This window comes from Rhinoraja longicauda, chromosome 5 (assembly GCF_053455715.1).
Source record: "Rhinoraja longicauda isolate Sanriku21f chromosome 5, sRhiLon1.1, whole genome shotgun sequence".
NCBI classification, from domain to species: Eukaryota; Metazoa; Chordata; class Chondrichthyes; order Rajiformes; family Arhynchobatidae; genus Rhinoraja; species Rhinoraja longicauda.
The window spans coordinates 69,508,099-69,535,963 of record NC_135957.1 but is presented as its reverse complement, the minus strand read 5'-3'; the positions used below and the strand labels follow the sequence as shown (position 1 = coordinate 69,535,963).

The 27,865-nt window shown below is 45.1% G+C and overlaps 2 protein-coding genes across 3 annotated transcripts in view; both read right to left on the bottom strand.

The window, feature by feature from the left end:
* Nucleotides 1–16,879, bottom strand: part of LOC144593732 (interferon gamma receptor 1-like) — a 33,984-nt gene extending 17,105 nt beyond the window's left edge. For both annotated transcript variants that reach the window (XM_078399727.1, XM_078399728.1), the window contains exons 1-4: nt 16,537–16,879; nt 5,320–5,446; nt 4,057–4,232; nt 2,115–2,269 (exon numbers count right to left, since the gene is read on the bottom strand). In XM_078399727.1, the coding sequence (XP_078255853.1) occupies nt 2,115–2,269; nt 4,057–4,232; nt 5,320–5,446; nt 16,537–16,615 (537 nt within the window). In that variant the 5' untranslated portion in view covers nt 16,616–16,879. The remainder of the gene's footprint in view (nt 1–2,114; nt 2,270–4,056; nt 4,233–5,319; nt 5,447–16,536) is intronic.
* A 9,879-nt stretch (nt 16,880–26,758) lies between these two features.
* The window catches only part of LOC144594039 (uncharacterized), a 48,245-nt gene continuing 47,138 nt past the window's right edge, over nt 26,759–27,865 (bottom strand). The window contains exon 7 of the mRNA XM_078400206.1: nt 26,759–27,327. Within this exon, the coding sequence (XP_078256332.1) occupies nt 27,097–27,327 (231 nt within the window). The 3' untranslated portion in view covers nt 26,759–27,096. The remainder of the gene's footprint in view (nt 27,328–27,865) is intronic.

The window sequence follows — 27,865 nt, the reverse complement described above, 5'->3', positions numbered from 1 at the left end:
AGGGTAGGGTATTAACATGGATAGAGAATTGGTTGGCAGACAGGAAGCAAAGATTGGAAATAAAAGGGTCCTTTTCAGAATGGCAGGCAGTAGAGAGTGGAATGCCGCAAGGCTCTGTGCTGGGGCTGCAACTATTTACAATATATATACTAATGATTTGGATGATGGAATTAGAAAGTAACACTAGCAAGTTTTCGGATGACACAAAGCTGGGTGGCAGTATGAACTGCGAAGAGGATGTTACGAGGTTGCAGTGTGACTTGGACAGGTTGAGTGAGTGGGCAGATGCATGGCAGATGCAGTATAATGTAGATAAATGTGAGGTTATCCACGTTGGCAGCAAAAATAAGGAAGCAGATTATTATCTCATTGGTATCAGATTAAGTAAAGGGGAAGTGCAGCGAGACCTTGGTGTCCTTGTACACCAGTCACTGAAAATAAGCGTGCAGGTACAGCTGGCAGTGAAGAAAGTTGGCCTTCATAACGAGAGGATTTGAGTACAGGAGCAAATAAGTCCTTCTGCAGTTGTATAGGGACCTGGTGAGACCATATCTGGAGTATTGCGTGCAGGTTTGGTCTCCTCATTTGAGGAAGGATGTCCTTGCTATTGAAGCAGTGCAGCGTAGGTTCATGAGGTTAATCCCTGGGATGGAGGGACTGTCATACGAGTAAAGATTGGAAAGACTAGACTTGTATTCATTGGAGATTAAAAAGATGAGAGGGGATCTTATAGAGACGTAAAAAATTATAAAAGGACTAGACAAGCTAGATGCAGGGAAAATGTTCCCAATGTTGGGGGAGTCCAGAACCAGGGGACACAGTCTAAGAATAAAGGGGAGGCCATTTCAAACTAAGGTGAGAAGAAACTTTTTCACCCAGAGAGTTGTGAATTTGTGGAATTCTCTGCACAGAAGGCAGTGGAGGCCAATTCACTGGATGAATTTAAAAGAGAGTTAGATAGAGTTCTTGGGGGCTAGTGGAATCAAGGGATATGGGGAGAAGGCAGGCACAGGTTACTGATTGGAGATGATCAGCCATGATCACAATGAATGGCTCAAAGGGCCAAATGGCCTCCTCCTGCACCTATTTTCTATGTTTCCATGTTTCTATGTTAACATAGAGCCAATGGAAAAGCAAAAGAGCGAAAGGATTTCTAAACAAACTGCTCCAGCATTATCAGTTTTCATATACAAATGTTAAGTTATTTAAATTTTTATTTTCTTTCCCCCATGTTTCTGGCCTGTTAAACATTTATCTGTCTGAATGAAGCGTGCTGACCCAAAACATCTGACTCTGGGCAAGAGACTATGCGCCTACCCATGTATTCAAGAGAGAGAGTTAGATATAGCTCTTGGGGCTTTCGGAATCAAAGTACATGGGGAGAAAGCAGGAACGGGGTACCAAATTTGGATGATCAGCCATGATCATATTGAATGGCGGTGCTGGCTCGAAGGGCCAAATGGCCTACTCCTGCACCTATTTTCTATGTTTCTATGTTTCCCTGATCTATTCCTCTCATGATTTTATAAACCTCTACATGATCACCCCTCCTCCTCCTGCGCCCCAAGGAATAGTCAACCTCTCCCCATTGCTCAGACCCTCGAATCCTAGCAACATCCTCGTACGTCTTATCTGTATCCTTTCCAACTTGACAACATCTTTCCTACAACATGGTGCCCAGAACTGAGCACAATACTTTAAATGCGGCCTCACCAACGTCTTATATAACCACAACATGACCTCCCAACATCTATATACTAAAACTCTCGTTTGTTTGTTTGTTCCTGAACTACAGCCAAATCGGTGCACGATAGCGCAACAATTTTAGGCCCACCTTATTCACCATCGTCCCTTTGGTGCTAATGGAAGAAGTTTCATTGAAATCGGTGTTATATTTTTTAAGTTATTCACATTTTAAAGTTTAATCTATCTCCGAAGGAGGGAGGGAGGGAGGAGGGGGAGGGAGGGGGAGGAGGAAGGATAAGGGGGGTTGAGGGAGATGGAGGGGGAGGGGGGTGGAGAAAGGAGGGGGGGAGGAGAGGGTGTTGCACCAATGCAGGAGTGGTTTGAGCCCAATGGGTCCACTTTGTCTAGTAGTTTTAAAAAAGTCTCACCTGTTTATGATGGTCCTGCTTCCGGCAGTATACAATATATGATAAAAAGTCAAAAGACACATTGCTTGATCTGGAATTAAGAGCTGGATACTTAACTTCCACTGTTAAGTCATTGCCATTAGCTGCAAGCAGTACAGAGGGAGGGCCCAAGGTGGCTGTAGAAATCAAAGTTACAATTATGAACATACAATAATTGTCACATGAAAATTTTAATAAATACTGAGCGAACATCACCGTCATATGCCAATGGAGGAATAGATTAATTATGTTTCAACGAGCAGGACAATTATCTTAGTTTGAGCAACACCATTTGAAATCAATCACAAGTTTATTAATCAGTTAATTTTTAAATAAGTAACTAAGATACACAGAGCTGTGAGGGGAAAATGCCAGTGTTGAAAATCATTGGTTATGGATGGAAAGTTAGCTGGAGATAAATGTTTCTCCCTAACCCTGATAAATTATAATCCCAAACTTGAGGAAATATTCTTTATTGTATCTTTCCTTGGCCCCCATGTCTTGGTCACTTCTGTGCAGGGACATATCTGTGGGAAATTATCACAGAATTATTGGCACATTTCGTATGTCAGACATAAAAAACATCCTTTTTTAGATCATAAAACCATAAGACACAGGAGCAGAATTGGGCCATTTGGCACATTGAGTATGCTCCACAATTCGATCATGATTGATCTATATTTTTCCCCTCTCAACCCCATCCTTCCATCTCCTACCCGTAACCTTTGACGCCTTTACTAATCAAGAACCTATCGATCTCCGCATAAAAAGTACCCAATGTCTTGGCCTCCACAGGTCTAGTTTAGATGGGGCTCATTATTTTATTGTGATGTTACAATGAAATTATAAACCACTGGTACTGAAGCATAATTACTAATTTTCTTACCATAGAAACATATAAAAATAGGTGCAGGAGTAGGCCATTCAGCCCTTCGAGCCAGCACCGCCATTCAATATGATCATGGCTGATCATCTAAAATCAGTACCCCGTTCCTGCTTTTCCCCCTACATCCCTTGATTCCTTTAGCCCCAAGAGCTAAATCTAATTCTTTCGAATCGCATTCCCCATCTAATATGCCCAGTTACCTATTCTTCTTGCGTTCCCATAAACTCTTCCCCCACTGCCTGTCAATTCTATTGCTTATCTGCACAATGGGGACAATTTACAGCAGCCAATTAACCTTTGAGATGTGGGAAGAAACTGGAGCACATGCAACAGGAGAAGGGACATACAACTGCCATTCAGACAACACCAGAGTTCTGAATTGAACTTGGTTGCTGGAGCTGTTAGGCAGTAGCTCCACTAGCTAGGTCCCCTTTTCACCAGGCAATCTGCTCTTTTCACCACTGAAGTATTGTGTGAAGATGCCTTTATGCTGAGGAAGATCACAAAATTTCTGGTTGTAATATATTCTCTTCTATTTAGCTGACATTAATGGAAATGAGGAATGCCCATGGCTAAATCAGAGACAGAGAGAGGAAAATGGGTGAATGATAAATAAATGTAGTCTTTTATGTTGCAGCTCTCAACTGACAGGTAGCAACAATTTGCTTTTACTGTATTTAATGAAAATGTGGCAATGTAGACCCATTCCCCTCCTTTTGGGAACAGGAAGAGGAAGAAAATGGTTGATAATATTTACAATTTATCTTTAGTTTTTTTATTATATCTAATAAGAAACCAGCTGAAAAGTGATACTGAAGACACATGTTATGTCACGACAGATATTTTATAGATCTTTTATGGAATGCTTAAGGAAACAACTTTTTTTTTCAGGAGAATAAAATCAAATGCATTAATAATTCAAAAGCTCCTTTCCTTACATCCAACATGCTATTATTCCTTAAAAAAACAGATTATTCAGTAACTTCAGATTTTGGTCAAGGGACAAAGGGCGGAGTTAACCTTTAAATTCCAACTTACCATTTTGACCAAAAGTGAACCGATTAGTCAGAGCACTCTCTGATGTCTGTGATCCTATGAATGCTTGAATTTTCGTATAATAACCACTTATCAATTCTTGGTTAGGTACAAAAGCATTACTGAGATCACAATAATGTGTTGAAATATTTAAACAAACTGGCTTCCAATCCTCAGCTCTGAAAAACAAGAAATTCTATGAGCTTATAATTCACAACGATACAGATCCTGTCACGATCTCCCCTCCACAGCCTCCAACCTTAGTTGTCCAACCCCACACGGACAGTTTCTACTTCCTTCCCAAAATCCACAAACAGGACTACCCTGAATAACCCATTGTTTCTGCCCGTCACTGCCTCACCGAACTGACCTCGAAACACCCTGATACTATATTGTCCCCCTTGTCCACTTCAATGACTACCCATTCTTTGGTCACCATCGCCTCATCTTTACCCTGAACGTCCAGTGCCTTAACACCCCCATTTCCCATCAAGAAGGACTGAGGGCTCTCCCGTTCATCCTTGAACAGAGACCCAATGAGTTCCCATCAATGAACACTCTCATCTGCCTGGAGGAATCTATTTGCACCCTTAATAATTTTTCTGTTGACTACTTATACTTTCTTCAAGTCAAAGGCATGGGCCCCAGCAATGCCCGATTTTTTTGTTGGTTATGTTGAATGTTCCTTGTCCCAACTATACCTTGGCACCAATACCCAACTTTTTACCCTGCAACATCGATGACCTCATTGGGTCTGCGTCCTGCATCTGTGCAGACTTATTGATTTTATCACCAATGTCCACCCTGTCCTCCAATTCATTTGAACAATCTCCGACACCTCTCTCCCCTTTCTCGATCTCTCAGACTCAATTACAGAGCACAGGCTATCTCCTGATGTCTAATATAAACTCACTGACTCCCGCAGCTACCTCGACTTCACATGCTCCCACCCTGCCTCTTGCAACAATGCCATCCTTTGCACTCAATTTCACCATCTCCACCAATCTGCTCCGAAGATGGGTTTTCCACTCTAGAACATCCAAGATGTCCTCCTTCAGTTAATGTGGTTTCCCGTATGCTGTCGGATGGAGCTCCCCAGCCGTGTCTCCTCGGTCCCCAGTTATGCTCTCGTTCTCTTTCTTCATCCCCCCACCCCCACTCCCCTAGAACAAAGGGTGCTCCCCTGACCCTCATTGTTCACCTCATCAGCCTTTGCATCCAACACATCATTCTGACAAATTTGTAGAAAAAGATGCATGAACTTACTCATATTCACGAAAGCAGACATTAAACCTAGTTCTTCTATTTACATCAGGTACTTCCCATTTCAGGACAGTGTGGAAGTCATGAGACTGTATTGAGAGATTCACTGGTGGTGGGATCGCATGTTGACCTGTTCAAAATAATTTTGAGTAAAAGTGGTCAGGATTTTTTTACCCCATCCCAAGTTACTTGTTCTGATTAGCAACAAGAAAAATGAGGGTTAGCGAAAACCCATATATTGGAGGCAAACCATCCTTTGCTTAAATCACAAGCTTGCTCTTCCCGCTTTCCCCTTAATTCTGTTGCATTATATGCAGATTAAAAAGAGAGTTAATTGCTTCCTGATTAGGCATAACAGAGCACTGCGACAAGAGTTTCCAGAGAGCATGAGTAGAGCGGGGCAGGTGGGAAGGTTTAAAAGAGTGTTGATTGATTTTCTCATTGACAAAGTAGTCAGTTGGAAGAAGCAGTGGTGCAGCAGAGCCATTTTGGAAGACGCTATGTGGTGAGGTGCAAGAGCTACGCGTGAGGATAAGTGTTACATCTTTGATTCGAGAGGCTGCATCAAGGAGGCTGAGCAAAGGGTGATGGCAAGTTAAGGCAAGGTCCTTTTTTTTGGTAAGCTTTGTTGTCACCTTCTCCTAGCTAACAACGATCTATTCGGCATTTTCCTTGGATTTCATCTCTTTTGATTTCTTGTTATCACACACATTTCTCTGAATGCATTCAAGAGAGAGCTAGATAGAGCTCTTGAGGATAGTGGAGTCAGGGGTTATGGGGAGAAGGCAGGAACGGGGTACTGATTGAGAATGATCAGCCATGATCACATTGAATGGCGATGCTGGCTCGACAGGCTGAATGGCCTACTCCTGTACCTATTGTCTATTACGCTTCCTTATCTCTGTATTTCCCTCTCCGCTGACTCTCAGTCTGAAGAAGGGTCTTGACCCAAAACGTCACCCATTTCTTCTATCCAGAGATGATGCCTGTCCCGCTGAGTTACTCTAGCATTTTGTGGTTTTAGTGGAGTTTAGGGAACTGGTATGCTCCTCCGACAGGAGCTGGTAGTAAGGGATACTTCCAGTGTCCCTGAAACCTACTCCTGTGGGAAGTGCCTCCAGCAGCAGCTCATGATTGACCATGCGAGGGAACTGGAACTGCAGCTGGACAACCTCAGGATCATCTAGGTGGCCGAAGGCTTCATAGACTTTGTATTGAGGTGGTCACTCCCAAGGTGCAGGCAGAAAGTGGATGGGCGATCGGGAAGGCAAAGGGAGTAACTGGAGAATGCAGGAACCTCCCGTGGCCATTCCTCTCAAAAACTGGGACAACCTTTCAGATACCGTTGGAGGGACGATAGCACAAGAAACAGCAGCAGCAGTAGTCAGGTCAGTGGCATTCATTCTGGCTCTGAGGGGGGGGAGGGTGAAGTCAGACATTACTGCAGTGTTAGAAGACTCCACAGTTAGGGGGACAGACGAGAGATTCTGTGGCTACAAATGGGACTCCATGATGGTGTGTTGCCTCCCTGATGCCAGGGTCTAGAATGTCTTGGAGCAGCTGCAGAACATGCTCAAGGGGAATATGAGCGGCCAACGGTCGCTGTGCACATCGGTGCAAATAGCATGGGTAGGAAAAGAGAGGAGGTCCTGCTGAGCGAGTCTAGGGAGTTAGCTAAGAGGTTAAAAAGGATCTCAAAGGTGGTAATCTCTGGATTAATCCCCGTGCCATGACTTGTAAGGGCAAGAATTGAAGGATAGGCCAGATGAATACGTGGCTGAGGAGTTGGTGCAGAGGAGAAAAGGTCAGCTTTTCAGATAATTGGGACTTCTTCCGAGCAGAAGTGACCCGTTGAAGAGGGGTGGGTTAGAAACATAGAAAATAGGTGCAGGAGTAGGCCATTCGGCCCTTCGAGCCTGCACCGCCATTCAATATGATCATGTCTGATCATCCAGCTCAGTAGCCTGTACCTGCCTTCTCTCCATACCCCCTGATCCCTTTAGCAAAAAGGGCCACATCTAACTCCCTCTTAAATATAGCCAATGAACTGGCCTCAACTACCTTCTGTGGCAGAGAATTCCACAGACTCACCACTCTCTGTGTGAAGAAATGTTTTCTCATCTCGGTCCTAAAAGACTTCCCCCTTATCCTTAAGCTGTGACCCCTGGTTCTGGACTCCCCCAACATTGGGAACAATCTTCCCGCATCTAGCCTCTCCAACCCCTTAAGAATTTTATATGTTTCTATAAGATCCCCCTCAGTCTTCTAAATTCCAGCGAGTACAAGCCCAGTCTATCCAGTCTTTCCTCATATGAAAGTCCCGCCATCCCAGGGATTAATCTGGTGAACGTTCTCTGTACTCCCTTTAAGGCAAGAACGTCTTTCCTCAGGTTCGGAGACCAAAACTGCACACAATACTCCAGGTGCGGTCTCACCAAGGCCCTGTTCAACTGCAGCAGAACCTCCCTGCTCCTAAACTCAAATCCTCTTGCTATGAATGCCAACATACCATTCGATATCTTCACTGCCTGCTGCACCTGCACGCTTGCTTTCAATGACTGGTGCACCATGACACCCAGGTCACGTTGCATCTCCCCTTCTCCCAATCAGTCACCATTCAGGTAATACTCTGCTTTCCTGTTCTTGCCGCCAAAGTGGATAACCTCACAAGTGGTTGCACCTGAACTGGAGGGGGACCAATATTCTGTGAGGATTTGCTTCTGTTACTCGGGAGGCATGTAGCTAGAATAGCAGGGGGGGGGGGGGTCCAAAAGGCAGATGAGAAGTTGAGGGCAATAACTGTAGGCAAAGCGAGCAAGAGTAACAGACAAGATACATGGGTGCACGACAAAGAGAGAGGAAAGACCGGAGGTTTAAACTGCAAGATGGAGGTTTAACAAGTAAAGTGGGCAAACCTGGGGCGTGGAGGCATGTCAGATTTAGGCAGTTGGGATAAACAAATCCCTCCATGAGTATGTGTAGTAGGACACTTAAGAGGACAACAGGAGGTCAAAAAGAGGATAAGAAATGGAGCAGCAAGCAAGGTAAAGGAAATTCCAAAGAGATTCTGCAGATATATTAAAAGTTAAAGGGTAACTTGAGAAATAATAGGTATTTTAAAGATCACCACGATCTGTCCTTGTGTAGAGACACAATAGATGGGGGGGGGGGGGGAGATATTAAATGCATACTTATCGGTTTTTACTGAGAATATCATGGAAGCTCAGGAGATGAGGCATTTGACTTGCGTCTTGGCTCATACTAAATTACCAGAGAGGAGGTATTGACTAATTAAAGCTCATTAAGATGGATAAACCCCCAGGGCCTGGCCAAGTGAATCTTTGGTTCTGGTGAGAAGCTACGGAGGAAATTGCAGAGGCCCTTGCAGAGATACTCAAATCATCTTTGGACACAGGTGAAGTTCCAGAAGCCTGGAGCGTGATCAATGTTGCACCGTCAGTTAAGGAGGTCACCAAGGACAAGTCAGGGAACAACAGGCCTGGCATCAGCAGGGAAAAGTTGCCAGAGGGGATTCTGAGGGACAGGATCTACCAATATTTGGATAGACATGGACTGGTTAGGGATGGCCGGCATGACTTTGTGTGTAGGAAATCTAATCTCACTAATCTGATAGAATTTTTTGAAGTGGTCATCAAGAGGATTGATGAGAACAGGACAGTGGACATTATCTGCAATGCCTTTTGACAAGGAAAGTTAGATCGCATAGAATCCAAGGTAAGCAAGCCAACTGGAATCAAAATCGGCTTTGAGGAAGAAGTCAAATGGTGGCTGTGAAGGGTCGTTTTTCTGATTGGAGGCCTGTGACCAGTAGAGTCTTTAACTACATTGCCATCCAAATTGTTAGTGGATGACAATGTAGTTAACATTGTTAGTAAATTGGCAAACACTAAAATTGATGGCGTAGTGAAAAGTGAGGAAGGCTATCCAAATCTACAATAGGAACTAAATCAGTTGGGATGGTAGACCAAAGATTGGCAAATGGAATTTAACTCTGACAATTGTGAGGTGTTGCACTTGGTAGGTTGAATTAGGCATGAACTTAGAACAAGAATTTAGAATGGGGATGAGGAAAAACTTTTTCAGTCAGAGAGTTGTAAATCTGTGGAATTCACTGCCTCAGAAGGCAGTGGAGGCCAAGTCTCTGAATGCATTCAAGAGAGAACTAGATAGAGCTCTTAAGGATAGCGGAGTCAGGAGGTATGGGGAGAAGGCAGGAACGGGGTACTGATTGAGAATGATCAGCCATGATCACATTGAATGGTGGTGCTGGCTCGAAGGGCCGAATGGCCTACTCCTGCACCTATTGTCTATAACTTGCACATTAAATGGTAGAGCTCCGGAGAGTGTGGGAGTTCACATGCATGGTTCTCAAACAGTAGCAAGTCAGTGGACAGTATGGGTGGACAGTATGGTGAAGGCCGCTTTTGGCACACTTGCCTTCAATGGGAAGAGTATTGAGTACAAATGTTGGGACATTATGATGCAGCTGGACAAGTGAGACCACATTTGGAAAACTGTGCACTGTTTTGTCACCCAGCTATAGGAAAGATGTCTTTAATCTGTAAAGTGCGCAGAAGAGATTCACCAAGATGTTACCTGGGCTTGCAGGCTTCAGTCATAGGGAGAGGTTCGATAGGCTGGGATTTTTCTCTTTGGAGTAGAGGAGGCCAAGGGGTGCCCTTATTGAGGTGTACAAGATCACAAGAAGCATGGACAGAGTGAACCACGAGTTGTTTTCCAGTTACAGAAACAGCTATGCCTCCTACCACAAAGAAAACATTGAATCCAGTTTACCAACTTGCTTCAAATCCCTTGTGACTCAAACTCCTGGACTAGCCTATGATGCAGGACCTTGTTCACACTGGGTCAATGTTATTCCACTTTTGCATCCATTCCCAACATATTAAAGGCAATTTGTAGAAGCCAATTAACCTACAAACCCGCACATCTTTGCGATATGGGAGGAAACCAGAGCACACGAAAGAAACCCATGTGGTCATAGGGAGAACATGCAAACTCCACACAGGCAGCATCCAACGTCAGGATTGAACCCGGATCTCTGTCACTGTGAGGCAGCAGCTCTACCCGCTGCACCATGGTGCCACACAATTTTCTTTGTGAACTTCACGAAAATAAAAAATACTTGTGAGACACGATTTCCCTGCACTAAACCACACTGATTCTACCTAATCATTCCTTGCCTGTCCATGGAAACATAAATCCTATCACTCAGAGTTTTCTCCAACAACTTGCCTACCACTATTGCAAGGGTCACTGATTTGTAGATTCCAGGCCTTTGTAGAACAAGGAAACAACATAAGTAACAGTTTCAGTGTGTAAGTTAAACTACATAATTTAAACTCAATTATTTTATTCATGGCAAAAATTATTTATTTACATTAGACATTATTTTATTTACCCAGTGTGCCATAAAATGCAATTGCATGGAATTATGTACAAACATTTTGGTTGCCAGCACAATAATCTGAGCAACATCGGGTATGGCAGCCAGTTCCCTAGAAACCTCATGTGATTTATTCCTCAGAGTCACTCAGTCAAATTACTTGTGATGCAATGCAACTCAAATCTGGCCTTTGTGTTTAACTCAGCTGATCATTTTATTCAGGTAGCATTGAATCAAACAGCACCTCTTACATTTCTATATCAGATATTTGCTCAGCCATCTTAACATGAATGGAAGGCAAAAGTTGAGAGTTAGTCATAAACTTTGTCTAAAAACTATGCCACATTAATTCAACTTTTACAAAGTAGATCACATTTTAAGATTACCACAAAAACTTAAAAAACAAATCATATTGCATGTTTAACATAAAACAGCCAGAGGAAAATATTGGCAACTTTCTTATACTCATTGTTGAAATGTAATACTACTTAGATAAAATGGATGTGACTGCATTGATAAGACAGCAATACTTTTCATACAGTTAAATTTGAAAACACAGATTCCCAGGCAATATTATCTCTGTCAATTGACATCCTAAGCCACTCTTTACAATAATAACCCAAGGTAAATAGACTGTATATGCTGGAATCATGAGAAAACCCTCCCCAAAAAAACTGGTAGAACAAGTGAGCAGGTTACGCAGCATCAGTTTTGGGTCAGGATCATTTTTCAGACTGGAGTAGAGGAGAGAAAGCTGGTGGAGAGAAGCAAGAGAAAGGGTGGGACAAGAACTGGCGAGAGCTGGCTGGATTCTTTAGCAAGGATAGGGGAGTCTGAAACTAGAGGAGATAGGTTTAAGGTAATGGGGGAGAAATTTTGAGAAGATCTGAGTGGGAAGCCTTTCCACACAGGGGGTGTTGGGTACACGGATCAAGCTGTCAGAGGAGGTGGTAGAGGTCCTTGCTTTAGTTGGCTGCCTTTCAGAGGCAGCATGAAGTGCAGATGGAGTCAATGTAGGGCATGGCAATGGTTGGTTTATGTGATGAACTGGGCTGCATTCACGCTGCAAGCTCTTGTGGTCTTGGGCAGAGCAGTTGCCATACCAAGCTGTAATACACCCCCATAGTGTGCGATGGTGCATCTGTAGAAAATGGTGTGTCATTGGAGACATGCTGAATTTCATTAGCCCCCCTGAGGAAGTAGAGGCATTTAGTGTGCCTTTGTGGCTGCCACATCAATGTAGTTGGACCAAAACAAAATTGTTGGTGTCATTTGCACACAGGAAATTGAAGCCCTTGAAATCAGATTGGAGCCCGTTTGCACCCCACTGCCTGAAGTCAATGACCAGCTCCTTTGTTCTGCTGACATTTAGGGAGGGTTTGTCCCCATGACACCATATTACTAAACTCTGAATCTCCTTCCTGTACTCTGTCTTATCGTTGTTTGAGATCCAGCCCTCAAAAGTGGTGTAAATTGCAAACTTGAATCTGCAAAGACCAACATATTTGTTTGGTTTCCTAATTGCTTGCTGTACCTGCACATTAACTTCCATTCATCAACAAGACACCCAGGAGCCTTTGACAAGTGCTGGTGTTCAATTGTTCACCTTTTAAAAAAAACAGCTTTTCTTTTTTATCTACTAATAAGCATGAACACATATTTATTCCATTTGGTGCTCAATTTAACACCTGCTCTTCCATTCACACCACCTGCCTACATTCTCCTGAAGTGTTTCCATATATCCCACATCACCTCCCAGGCTGAGCAAAATTAAATACTGCTAGAGAAACAGTGGGTCAGGCAGCATCTGTGGAGGGAAACTGACAGATTAAATTATGGGTCCAAACTCTTTCTCAGAGTGACTTCTTCAGAACAAAGGTTCCAACCTGAAACATCGGCTGTCCATTTCCCTTCACAGATTCTGCCTGAGTCGCTGCTGCAATCTTCCAGCAGATTGCTTTTTGTTCAAGATTATAGCGACTGCAGTTTGTATCTCCTCACTTCCTATCAACAGCAAACTTCAACACAATACATTCAATACCTTGGCCTTGTTTGTAGAGTATAATCGATGAACAATTGGGGGCCGTAGCATCAATCTCTGCATTATCAATCTTCAGTCTAAGCCGGAACATTGCCCCACCACCCCATTCCTATGCGGACTGATTTTTTTTGACAACTGCTAGCTTGAAACATTATTGCAAGAATCCTTTTCTATAATGTTGAAACATTATTGCAAGAATCCTTTTCTATAATGTTGAAAAAAAACCAGAACTGAACACAATACTTGAAACATGGCCAAACCAAAGTTTTATGAAGATGCAACATGACTTGACAAATTTTACACTCAATGCCCGTTGCTGGTGAAGATAAGTATGCTGGATGTCTTTTTTTAACCACTCTATTTGTGTTGCCACTTTCAGGGCGGTATGAGCTTGCAGCCCAAGATCCTTCTGTACACCAATGCTCCCAATGGTCTTGCCATTTACCATATATTTTCATCTCATATTTTACCTCTCAAAGTGTAACACCTCACACTTGTCCAGATTAAATTCCATTGCCATTTTTCCAACTGATCAATATCCTGCTGTATTCTTTGACAAGCTCACCCCACTTTCCACAACTCCGCCAAATGTTGATACAAAAATGCATAATCAGCCCACTTACAGTTTGTCCATATCATTTGTATTTATCTCCAACCACAGAGGTCTCAGCACTGATCCCTGTGGAACACCACAGGCCAGAGAGGAGTAATTTTTTCTTCACCCAGAGAGTAATAAATCTTTAGAATTCTCTACCCATGCCAAATTTCTTCAATCTCCTCAGGAAGTTGGTGTGACCTCTTGGCGGTTACACCAACGTGGTTGGCCCACAGCAGATCATTGGTAATATTAACACCAAGGAAGGTGAAGCTCTCAAACATCTCCCCTTCTGCACCATTGATGCTGATTGGGTCTACGTACTTCACCATACTTCATGATCAACCACAAGGAAGTGACTGCAGAGACGATGGATCATTGATTGTGATCAAGTAACAATACCAAGATTTTGGATAGACCCCCAAGCATATGTAGAACTCCACAATGGTAACATCTCTAATGTTATTTCAGAACATTTACTAAAGTACAAGTCAAACAAGCATAGTTAACCTGGTCCCACTAGGGTCAACTTGGTTCTACCAGGATCAACCTGGTTTTACAAAGTGGAAATCATTCTTGACAAATTTGTTAGAATTTTTGATAATGTGGAAAAAAAAAATTTAAAAATTGGAATGAAACTACAAATGGCGCACTAGAAAATAACCTGGGTCCTCGTACATGTGCGTGAAACACATTAAATTGCCAGCACAAGAAACAATTAGGAAGGCTAATGCAACACTAATGCAACAATGAGCTTTGAATCTACTTTATAGAGTCCCAGTGGAACTGTATTAAGTATAGTTTTACACTATGATTCATAAAGAATATTTTATGAGGAGAAGACGGCAGGGGAAGAGAAAAGACATTGTGGCCTTCCATCACAGTGAGGAGGGACTGGAGGAGACTCACTGTGATGGATGTTTCTTTTTGTTTGGTGTTAGTTTGTGATTGTATGTGTTATTGCATTTTTATTGATTATTCTTATTGGTCTTATTGTTCAACTGCGGGTAATGTTTCATTTCACTACACATTTATGTGTATGTGACAAATAAACGACTATTGACTATTGATTATTGATTGACATGGTGGCAGCAGGGGGGAGGAAAGGGGCAGCAATTAATCTAAGTATCACAGGGTCAACTGAGCATGAAAGGATTGATCAGTTGAGCCATGTACATTGACATTAGGAAGAATGATGTGAACTATCTGAAACATTCAAAATTCTGACGGGATTGATAGGGTTGATGCTTCAAGGATGCATTTCTTAGTGTAGCTATCTTACACTTGAGATCAGACTTTTACAATAAAATGTTATCTATTTTAGAGGGACTTGAGGAGACTTTTTTTTCCCCCTCAGTCCTAAATCCTTGCAGTTCTTTACTTCTTAACGACAGAGATTGGCATACATCTGACACACAAGGGGGCCAAGGAGCAACATGAAATGGCAGAGAGATGGTCTTGAATGCATCGACCATGATGTTACTGAATAGCACAATGGCCCAAACGCTAGTCCTATTTGTTATTTCTTCGGTATTTTCTAAGTGCCCTGATGTCAGGTTCAGTCAGAGGGTGGCCCCGTCTTAGCTGACAATGCTGCTCTCCCACGGTATGTCACAGGATGTCAGTCTGGTTCTACGTGCTCAAATCTAAAATGTCACTTGAACATACAAGCAACGGAGGCGAGTGCACCACCAAGCACGCGCAGTTGACACGGATTCAGAAAGGAAATGTTGCAATCTCCAACTTTTCCTGGCACCGATTGCACAGGGCTGCAGTAACCAAGTCTACTGAGTAACTTTACATTCAATGTTTCGAAAGGAGGGAGGGTGGGGACCTGTTCTTTTCTGCCCTATTCCTATAAATCCATTATAATTAGCACATAGGTAATTCTGCATTATAAATAGCACAGTGTAAAGATCACTCAACATCATGCACTCAAGGCAGGCTATATTCGTTTGTCTTCCGCCATTATTCCCAGCAGGAAATGACATTTCAAATGGACCCTGTGCCAAGAAATTGTGTCGACAAGGTGAAGCCTCCCGGCTCTGCTTACCGGTGAAAATAAACCCAGCCATTTGAACAGCAATAACTACAATTTTGTCACAAAAAAAAAGAAACTCTTCTGTTTTTGGGGCACCAAAATAGATTTTAACGTTGTTGGGAGATGTTTTAATTCTCCCCCCCCACTTCTCCAAATTAAACAAAATACCGATCAATCGAATGGTTAAACTTACTTGGTCGGTGACTGAGTCACTGGGGAATCTCCCCCAGAAGCTGCCAAAAACAACACCCTGCTTGGTTTTACTGTACAAGGACAGCCAGGGGAGAGAGAGAGAGAGAGAGAGAGAGAGAGAGAGAGAGAGAGAGGGTTAAAGGCCCGGCCCAGAACTGAACAAGAAGCTGGGCGAGAGAGAGTGGAGATCGCGGTGTGGGGGGAGTTCACTACCAAGGGGCGGCCCCTCTCGCTCCAAACGCTGGCAGTGAGAGTAGTCGAAGGGCTTGGTGGGGGAGAGGGTAGAGAATAGAGGGGAGAGGGTGGGGAATAGAGGGGAGAGGGGATGGTAGGGAATAGAGGTGAGAGATGGTAGGGAATAGAGGTGAGAGATGGTGGGGGAGAGGGGAGAGATGGTGGGGGAGAGGTGAGAGATGGTGGGGGAGGGGGATGGTGGGGAGAGGAGATGGTGGGGAGAGGAGATGATGGGGAGAGGGGAGGGGAGGGGAGGGTGGGGGAGAGGTGAGAGATGGTGGGGAGAGGTGAGAGATGGTGGGGGAGAGGTGAGAGATGGTGGGGGAGAGGTGAGAGATGGCGGGGGAGAGGTGAGAGATGGTGGGGAGAGGTGAGGGTGGGGGGGAGAGGTGAGGGTGGGGGATAGAGGTGTGAGATGGTGGGGGAGAGGGCAGGGTGGGGAATAGAGGTGAGAGATGGTGGGGGAGAGGTGAGAGATGGTGGGGGAGAGGTGAGCGATGGTGGGGGAGAGGTGAGAGATGGAGGGGGAGAGGTGAGAGATGGAGGGGGAGAGGTGAGAGATGGAGGGGAGAGATGGTGGGGGAGAGATGGTGGGGGAGAGGGGAGGGTGGGGGAGAGGGGAGAGATGGTGGGGGAGAAGTGAGAGATGGTGGGGGAGAGGGGAGGAGAGAGAGTTTGGATCGGACACTTACCCTGGGTCTGGGCTGAGAACAAGAGGCAGAGGGCGGACGCCATCAACACGCCCGGCTGCGACACTCGGTCGCCCCACATTTCTAACCCGGCTCCGCCAGCCAGCCAGCCAGCCAGCCACCCTCCGCTCCGTCACCTCTCTCCCCCCTCTCTGCCTTCACGCCGCCCGCATTCACCCGCACAGGATGAACCGGGAACAGGAAGCAGCCGGCGAGCGTCCAAAGGGCCGTGTTGGCTTGGGGTTGGGGTTGGGTTAGTGTTTGGGAGGTGGGTGGTTTAACGCGTCAGTGCTGCAGCGTGTGTACTGTGCTGTACCGTACTGAGCTCTGCTCTGCGCTGCTCTGCTCTGCTCTGCGCTGCACGGTGGGACGGGAAGGACGGGCTCTCCAAATGTAGGCGTCTCCGACAGGCTGCAGAAACACCGGAGCTGACACAAGAGATTGTAGATTATATATATATATATATATATATATATATACTGCAAGTAAGAATTTCATTGTTCTATCTGGGACATATGATAATAAAACACTATCTATCGAGTCACAGAGTGGAAACAGGCCATTCCTGTTGCAATTTGCCCACACAGGCCAACAATGTCCCAGCTACAATCTGCGCTTGGTCCATATCCCTCCAAACCTGTCCTATCCATGTACCTGTCTAACTGTTTCTTGAACGATGGGATAGTCCCAGCTGATTGAGAATGATCAGCCATGATCACGATGGATGGCGGTGCTGGCTCGAAGGGCCGAATGGCCTCCTCCTGCACCTATTGTCTATTGCCTCAACTATCTCCTCTGGCAGCTTGTTCCATACACCCACCACCCTTTGTGTGGAAAAAGTTACCCCTCATATTCCTATTAACTCTTTTCCCTTTCACCTTGAACTTATGTCCTCTGGTCCAGCAACTTCTTTCCTACATTCTCCCTACCGTTACTCATTGATTGGGTGGACTAATTTGTCCTTGTGTTATTTTGCTCCATTTATTGTAGCGTTCTTTGGGACTTCTTTCTATGGTGAAGATGATATTTAAGCTTAAGATGCTCTTTTGATGACCGATGATAAGCCAGATACCAGCTACAGAACTCACAAATCACTCTTCCTGGGGCTTGTAATAACAAGGAATTGCAGATGCTGGTTTATACCAGAGAAAGACACGTATGCCAGAATAATTCAGCAGGTCAGGTAGCACCCCTGAAGAACGTGGATAGGCGACTTTTCGGGTTGGAACCCTTCTTCAGACTGATGTGAAGAAGAGTCCTGGCTCAAAACATCACCTGTCCATGTTCTCATGGGTTGCTACCTGACCAGCCGAGTTACTCCAGCACTTTGTGTCTTTCCTTAGGGTTTAATGAAAAAGAGCTTACTTATATTTTACAGTTCCTTTTTCTTGCTTTGGTAAACAGGAGACCAATTTCAGTGGCTCTGGTTACATTTCAAAAGATATTCCTGCAAAACCTTTAAGGTTATGGATACCAGTGGTGGAGGGATTTAAATCAGCTCACTTAAATGCTGGAATTGGAAGACAATGGTGACAGGGAGTGTAGCCAGGCTGGACGAAGTTAAGGAGGAAAGTATGGCCAAGGGTTTGGCCTGACAATATAATATAGCGGAATCACAGAGGGGGAGCAATGAGAGAGGATGTTGCTGAACTCTCGTCGGAGAGAGGAGGAGAACTTCTTCAAAGTAGACATACCTTGAGGAGATTTTGCAGTGGAACGGATAAAATGTGTAGGAAAAAAGTGCAGATGCTGTATGAAATCAAAGATAGACAAAATGTTGGAGTAACTTACATGTTGCGTGTATTACGAGCGTATGCCGGAAGCTGCATTGTACTCCAGAAGCTGCCTTGTACCCCCCCCCCCACTCCCCTTCCCCCCCTCCCCTCCCCTCCCTTCCCCTTTCCCCCCTCCTCCCCCTCCCTCCTCCCTTCCCCCTCCCTCCCCCTCCCAGCCCCCCTTCCTCTCCCCCCACTCCAACCCCCTCAACCCCCCTTATCCTCCCTCCTTCCCCTCCCTCCCTCTCCCCCCTCCCTCCACCCCCTCCATCCTCCGTCCCTTGGAGATAGATTTATACTTTAAAATGTGAATAACTTTAAAAATATAACTCCGATTTCAAAGAAACTTCTTCCATTAGCCCCAAAGGGACGACGGTGAGTAAAGTGGGCCTAAAATTGTCGCGCTATCATTACTGTTTTCGCTGCATTTCAGGAACAAACAAACAAACAAATGAGTTTTAGTATATAGATGTCAAGTCAAGTCAAGTCAAGTCAAGTCAAGTGTTTTATTGTTTGTGTATATATATATATATATATATACACACACACACACACACACACACACACACACACACACACACATATATCTAGGAGGGGGGAGGAAGGGAGGGAGAGTGAAGTGGGAGGTACATGGCTGACCTGGAGGGGGGAGGAGAGTCAGGAGCAGTTGGAGGAAGTAGAGGAACTAGTAGGAGAAAATGGTGAAAGGTGAGACAGCATTTCAGGAGAAAAGGAATAGGGGACGTTTTGGGTCAGAACACCTGTTCAGTCTCTTCAGACATATATGATGTCTCGGGTCGGAACCCTCCTTCATACTCTTCTTTAGGGTCTGCAGAAGGGTTCCAATCTGAAACGTCACCTATTCCTTATCTCCAGAGATGCTCCCAGACCCGTTGAGTTACTCCAGCATTTGGTGTCTATCTACAGATGTCAGGCTCACTGGTCTATATTTCACAGGCTTTTCCTTGCAGCCCTTCTTAAATAGAGGAACAACATTAGCCACCCTCCAGTCATCTAGCACCCAACCTGTATCTATCGATGATTGATATATCGCAGCCAGGGCGCCTGCAATTTCTTCTCTGGTTCCCCACAGTGCCCTTGGATACATCTGACCAGGCCCAGGAGATTTATGTACCTTCATACACCTTTGGACCTCCTCGTCCCTAATATGGCCCATCCTCAAGACATCTCCATTAACTGTCCCAAGTTCCTTAGTCCTTAGACAATAGACAATAGGTGTAGGAGGAGGCCATTCGGCCCTTCGAGCCAGTACCGCCATTCAATGTGATCATGGCTGATCATTCTCAATCAGTACCCCGTTCCTGCCTTCTCCCCATACCCCCTGACTCCGCTATCCTTAAGAACTCTATCTAGCTCTCTCTTGAATGCATTCAGAGAATTGGCCTCCACTGCCTTCTGAGGCAGAGAATTCCACAGATTCACAACTCTCTGACTGAAAAAGTTTTTCCTCACCTCAGTTCTAAATGGCCTACCCCTTATTCTTAAACTGTGGCCCCTTGTTCTGGACTCCCCCAACATTGGGAACATGTTTCCTGCCTCTAACGTGTCCAACCCCTTAATAATCTTATACGTTTTGATAAGATCTCCTCTCATCCTTCTAAATTCCAGTGTATACAAACCTAGTCACTCCAGTCTTTCTCCTTATGTCTTTCTCCATGGTCAAAAAAAAAGGAGAAACTCATTGAGGATCTTGACCATCTCCTGCAGCTCAATGCCGTTTGGTTTCTGAGGGGCCTTAACCTCTCTCTAGTTACCCTCTTCCTCTTAATGTATTTAAAATATATATTTGGATTATCTTAATCTTATATCATATCATATCATATATATACAGCCGGAAACAGGCCTTTTCGGCCCACCAAGTCCGTGCCGCCCAGTGATCCCCGTACATTAACACTATCCTACACCCACTAGGGACAATTTTTTTTTTTTTACATTTACCCAGCCAATTAACCTACATACCTGTACGTCTTTGGAGTGTGGGAGGAAACCGAAGATCTCGGAGAAAACCCACGCAGGTCACGGGGAGAACGTACAAACTCCTTACAGTGCACCCGTAGTCAGGATCGAACCTGAGTCTCCGGCGCTGCATTCGCTGTAAAGCAGCAACTCTACCGCTGCGCTACCGTGCCGCTATGTGGCAGAGCTGTCTCCTGCCCTCTTTTTTCCCCTTCTGATATCCTTTTAACGTGTGCTCCTCTGTTCCCTAAACTCCTCCAGGGATACAAATGATCCCAGCTGCCTATGACTGTCCCTTGCCTCCCTTTTCTTGATCAAAGCCTCAATTTCTTTCATCATCCAGGCTTCCTTACTCCCACCTGTCTTTCCATTCATTCCCATAGTCATAGAGTCATACAGCATGGAAACAGGCCCTTTGGCCCAACTTGCCAACGCTGGCCAGCTACACTAGTCCCACCTGCCCGCATTTGGCCCATATCCCTCTAAACCTGTCCTATCCATGTACCTGTCTGATTGTTTCTTAAACGTTGCTATAGTCCCTGTCTCAACTACCTCCTCTCACAGGAACATGCATGCCTTAAACTGTCACCATCACGTTTATAAAAGCATCCCACTTTCTGGATGTCCCTTTACCTGGAAACATCCTACTCAACCCAATCAACTTTAGCAAGCTCTTCCCAATGTTTACATTGCCTTGACTCATAACTTTAACTCATGGCCTATCCTATCCTTATTCACAATGATGTTTTGTATTTGTTGGTCCCTTAAGGATCGCCCATGGATACTTCAGTCACTTGCCTTTCCCATTTCCTAAGAGTAGATCAAGCTTTGCCCTCTCCCTGGTAGACTTTCTACATATTGCCTAGGGAAACACCCCTGAACCTATTTGAAAAATTCCATCCCGTCTGAGCCTTTGGCACTATGGCAGTATCACTTTCGATTGGGAAAGTTAAAATCCCCTACTAAGACATGGCTATTAGATTTGTAGCTGCCTGTAATCTCCTGGTTTACTTGTTCTCCTAATTCCCATTGACTATTTTGAGGCACTATAATACAATTCCAGTGAGGGAATCATCTCCTGTTTATTTCTCAACTCCACCCATGTAGCCTCACTTGACAAACCGTCAGTAATGTCATCTCGGACTACTGCCATGACATTCTCCCTAATCAAAAAATAACCCCCCCCCCCCCCCTTCTCCCCTTCTCTTTTACTCCCACCTCTATGTCACCGGTAACACCTGCACCCTGGAATGTTTAGATTTAGATTTATTAGATTTTTTATTGTTAGATTTAGAGATACAGCGCGGAAACAGGCCCTTCGGCCCACCGAGTCCGCGCCGCCCAGCGATCCCCGCACATTAACACTATCCTACACACACTAGGGACAATTTTTACATTTACCCAGTCAATTAACCTACAAACCTGTACGTCTTTGGAGTGTGGGAGGAAACCGAAGATCTCGGAGAAAACCCACGCAGGTCACGGGGAGAACGTACAAACTCCGTACAGACAGCGCCCGTAGTCAGGATCGAACCCGAGTCTCCGGCGCTGCATTCGCTGTAAGCCAGAAACTCTACCGCTGCGCCACCGTGCCGCCCTAGTGTTAAGCTGTTAGTCATGACCTTCAGGTTCCAGTAACAGCTGTAACATCCCAGTCACACATACCTATCCACACGCCGAGTTCATCCATCATACCCTTCAGGCCTCTAGCATTGAAATACATGCGATGTAATCCAAGTCCTAACTCGCTCGTTGCCATGCTCCTGCCTATCCCACATACCAAATGTGTTTTCATCACCTTCAGTACTGACTTCTGGCCTCTCACCTGCACATTCCTGCACTGGATCCCGTCCCCCTGGCAATCTTCCAAATTCTCCCAAATACTATGTATATATTTGTATATCTGTATACTATATGCATTTACTTTCATGCATTGCAAATGTAAAATACATGCAATAAAAAAAGTAAGTAAGCTAACAGTTACAGGAACGAAACAATACAAGTTTAATTCCGTCAGATATACTGTTGTTTCTATTGCTTTACCTTGGCACCAATATGTAATCAGCAGCTTAGTGCTGCAGCATTTGTTGGAATCATTTCTTATCTACGCAATTAGACATTGAGATCATACCGTAGATCAGATAATAATAATAATAATATATTTATTTTATATAGCGCCTTAACACATGCACAAAGCGCTTTACAAATACAATTAACATAGAAACAAACAGACAAACAGACAAACTATCCTGACGGAAAAGCGGCGAATAATCAACGCCAGCGTCCTCTCACGTCAGGGTCCGGCAGTAGACATTAAAGAACACAAGACACACAGATACAATTTTTTACACAAAACAGCCATCACAGTGATTGCTCTAGGCATACCCTCACTGTGATGGAAGGCAAAGTCTTATCTCCTCCTCGTTCTTCTCCCGTGGCGCCACGAGGCGATCGAGGCTCCCAACCCCTTGAAGCCCCCACCGGGCGATGGAAAGTCCCAGGGCCGAGCCGAGCAGGCCGATGAAAGTCCTGAGCCCCCACCGGGCGATGGAAAATGCCGCGGCCGAGCCACGCAGGGCGATGAGAGTCCTGAGCCCCCACCGGGCGATGGAAAGTGCCGCGGCCAGGCCACGCAGGGTGATGAAGGGCCTGCGGGCGGGTTGATCGTGCCTCGTGCTTCGGGGCGGTCGAAGCTGCTACGGCTGGAGCTCCCAAAAGCCGGTCGCCAGCCAGGGACCTGCGAGCTCCCGATGTTGCGGTCTGCAGGGCCCACGGCCGAAGCCTCCGAGATGGTAAGTCCAGGCCCTGCGACCGGAGTCTTCGAGGTCGATCCCAGCTGGAGGCCGCCGACTCCACGATGTTAGGCCGTTGCGCGAACGGAGATACGACACGGTAAAGGTCGCATCTCCGTTGAGGAGGAGATTTAAAAAAAGGTTTCCCCCAACCCCCCCCACCACCCCCCTACATACACAGAATTAAAAATAAAACAAAACGTACAATTAACATCAACAATGACAAAAAAACACAAAAAAAAACCGGAGAGACTGCCGGTGAGCCGCAGCTGCAGAACACAGCCACGCCCCGTGTTGGCTTCAGATGACTTCAGACTTCTGATAAGTGTTATGGGGAGAAATTCATTGCATCTGCCAAATGAATGACTCAGCTTGAAGTAAATAGAATAGAATTTCAGAAGTGATTGAGAAAGAATTTTCCAGCACCACCCCTGGAAAACGCACTAAACATTATTCACGTTATTCCCTTTATCATGTATCTGTATACTGTGAATGGCTCAATTGTAATCATGTATCAATAGAGTGGCATAGTGGCGCAGCGGTAGAGTGGCTGCCTTATACCGCCGGAGACCCAGGTTCGCTCCTGACTATGAGTGCTGCCTGTATGGAGTTTGTATGTTCTCCCCGTGACTTGCGTGGGATTTCTCCAGCCTCTCTGGTTTTCACCCACGCTCCAAAGACATACAGGTTTGTAGGTTAATTGGCTTGGTAAAATTGTAAATTGTCCCTAGTGTGTTGGATAGTGCGTGTGCAGCGATTGCTGGCCAGCGCGGACTCAGTGGGCCGAAGGGCCTGTTTCCACGCTGTATCTCTAAACTAAACGATTATCTTTCCGCTGACTGGTATGCACACATCGATAGCTTTTCACTGGACCTGTGACAATAAACTAAACTAACAGATGGAGGAGAGAGAAGAGGTGAGATACCAATTACTCTTTTCACTTTTGAAGGGCGAGTGATTCACTCACATCAGGCCTGCACTGGGCTAGTGATCCACTCACATCGGGTCTGCACTGGGCTAGTGATCCACTCACATCGGGTCTGCACTGGGCTAGTGATCAACTCACATCAGGCCTGCACTGGGCTAGTGATCAACTCACATCAGGCCTGCACTGGGCCAGTGATCCACTCACTCACATCAGGCCTGCACTGGGCTAGTGATTCACTCACATCAGGCCTGCACTAGGCTAGTGATCCACTCACATCAGGCCTGCACTGGGCTAGTGATCCACTCACATCGGGTCTGCTGCCCCTTGCATCCCTTCTCCATTTGACAAAATAAAGTTTTGCTTATTAGAGTCACTGATCAAATTTTATCTCGAACAGTATTTCAAGCCTAATGCAGCTGAAGAGTTTCCAACATGGTTACGTTAGTCTCCTTAAAAACAAAAGGAATTGTGCAAACCTGTGTTTTCCACTCCTTCCAGTCAACGCAAGATAAATCTGTACAAGATTACTCTGCTGGTGGAGGTCAAAATACAATGATTGCCATTGTGTCAGTTCTGGGAAAAACACTGGCACAGTGTCAATAAGGCTATTGAATGCGTATGCAAATTCTGCACCATTCATTTCCTCAGAAATAATTTGTTGCGATATTGTTTGCATATACCTCCGCATGTGAGACACTGTGTATATCTTGTGCTGACAATTTTCCCAATAGCCTGTTCGGACTAGAGGGGACAACTTTAAGGAGAGAGGGGCAAAGTTTAATGGAAATGTGCGGGGCAGGGTTTTCACATAATAAATGATGGGTTTCTGGAACACCATCAGGGGTGCTAGTGGAGGCAAATACAACAATAGTATTTAAGTGACTTTTACATAGACACAGGGGTATGCAGGGAATGGAGTGATGCGGATCACATGCAGGTAGATGAGATTAGTTTAACTTGGTATCATGTTCAGCATGGGCTGAATGGCCTATTCCTGTGCTATACTTTTTTTTGTTTTTTGTCTATTGTCATCGTTTAATGTACGTTTTGTTCTATTTTTAACTCTGTGTATGTGGAGGGGTGGTGGGGGGGTTGGGGGAAACCTTTATTCTAATCTCTTCCTCAACGGAGATGCGACCTTTACCGTGTCGTATCTCCGTTCGCGCTACGGCCTAACATCGTGGAGTCGGCGGCCTCCAGCTGGGATCGACCTTGAAGACTCCGGTCGCAGGGCCTGGACTTACCATCTCGGAGGCTTCGGCCGTGGGCCCTGCAGACCGCAACATCGGGAGTTCGCAGGTCCCTGGCTGGCGACCGGCTTTCGGGAGCTCCAGCCGTAGCAGCTTCGACCGCCCCGAAGCGCGAGGTACGATCGACCCGCTCGCAGGCCCTTCATCGCCCTGCGTGGCCCGGCCGCAGCACTTTCCATCGCCCGGTGGGGGCTCAGGACCTTCATCGGCCTGCTCGGCTCGGCCCTGGGACTTTCCATCGCCCAGTGGGGGCTCAGGACTTTCATCGGCCTGCTCGGCTCGGCCCTGGGACTTTCCATCGCCCGGTGGGGGCTTCAAAAAGTTGGGAGCCTTGATCACCTCGTGGCACCACGGGAGAAGAATGAGGAGGAGATAAGACTTTTCTTTGCCTTCCATCACAGTGAGGGTGTGCCTAGAGCAATCACTGTGATGGCTGTTTGTGTAAAAATTGTATCTGTGTGTCCTGTGCTTTTTGTTGTCTACTGCCGGACCCTGACGTGAGAGGACGCTGGCGTTGTTTATTCGCCGCTTTTCCGTTAGGATAGTTTGTCTGTTTGTTTTTATGTTGATTGTTTTTGTAAAGCGCTTTGAGCACCCGATAAGGCGCTATATAAAATAAATGCTTATTATTATTATACTACTGTTGTTGTAGTTTCTATTCAGTTTCACTGGGATAGTCTTTGGAATGTGGGAGGAAACCAGAGAATGCCCATGTGGTCACAGGAAGAACGTGCAAACTCCGTATAGAGAGTACCCTTAGAATCAAACCGGGGTCCTTGGCGCTGTAAGGCAGCAACTCTACTGCTGCGCCATTGTGTCGCCCAAAGTGAGATAGACAACCAGTATTCCCAACCAGGTCTGAATCTCATTATTTTTAGGACACATTTGGCTTTAAGCATTTCCGTCTATTGCCCTTTCAGAATTTTCTCTCTCAGTGGCTTGCAACTCATTCACTTCTTGGCTCCCTGATTGGTAAACTGTAGAGCAGCACTTGAGTGGCAGGCCTGTAATATCATTCCAATGAGTCCTACCATAAAAATAGTTTATGTGAGGCTCATCAGATGATGTGATTGATCCACCTACCAAAGTAAATGAAAATGGAGATCAGCCTGTTTGGTTGGATATTAAAGGCAACAGTGTGTACAGGAGTTCCCTTTTCCCAGCTAACGCATATCCTTCAGTCAATCTAATCAAAATGAATTACTTGGGTCACTTATATCACTTGCTGCCTGAAAATGTGTGTCTGCCTTCATAGCAACATTGACTAAGGAGAGGAGAAGGATGTCAGTTTGTGGGAACTGCTCCAGTGCATCAAGGCTGACTGGACTTTGGACTTTGAATAATGACGCCAAAAATGGAGGCGCCCGCATGTGTAATATATGCAAAATGAATTTCACTGTGCAGTTGCAAATGTGACAGATAAAACACTATTGAACTATTGTCCATCTCAAAACAGACTGAAAATGTATTTTGGACACAAACATTTAATTTTTAAGTTTTTCTCTATTTTATTCAAATGTACATATTGTACAAACAGACGTTACATTCTTCTCTCAACACCAGGCAAGTTCTTGCTACCGACCAGATTCTGAAAAGCTAACATTGTTCTGATTCTGACCCTTGTATTGTTCGAATCACATCAGAAATTCATTTCTAGGAGGATTTAACTACTCAGCACACAGCACAGTACTCATTATGCAGCACAACACACTCAAATGAAATTTGTGCTTTTTTCCCCCCCCACCCAAATCAATTCTACCACGTAGCAATAACGATGCACAACATCTACCGAGGACAAGGAGTTGCAATGAGAGCAAACGGCATCCTTGGGCCTTAAAGAATTAGCAAATATTCTCCAGGTTTTGAGGCCTATCATAGGCACAGATTTTCCCAGCATATTTCGGGTCATCTGCAGGTGGTTCACGGTTCTCTGCACATGTGCTGGGTTTTGCAACTTCCTCAGAAATGAGATCATGTGCCACAGGAATCAGTTCCTCATATTTAATCACAACAGACACAGTATCCTCCTCAATCTTCTCCACAAGTGGGTTGATGGCCTTTACAATGAGTACCTGGGAAACAAAAGTAACATTTTTAAGGCAGAGATAGATAGATTCTCGATTAGTACTGGTGTCAGGGGTTATGGAGAGAAGGCAGGAGAATAGGGTTATGAGAGAGAGATGGATCAGCCATGATTGAATGGGGGTGTAGACTTGATGGGCCAAATGGCCTAATTCTGCTCCAAACCCTTTTGATCTTTTAATTCAGAATTAGAGCACTGAGATATTCAGTACCATCATACTGCGAGGATTGACTAAACAACTATATGGTAACACTGTTGTGTAACATCTATGGAGTTATTTATTAACAAGTTCCACCCAACATTATGAGATCTCTCCCATGACTGATTGACCTTCTTCAGTCTTCTACAGCGGTGGCATTTCCAGAGAAATGTAATGATCTTATTGATTTGTATGCAGGAAAGGAATTTCACTTTACCTTGGTACACATGATAATTAAGAACCATTGAACATTGGAACAAAGTGTAAGTGTGCACTATTTATTAAGTGCACACTTATACTTTAATTACATTTCCGTGAAAATGCCAGT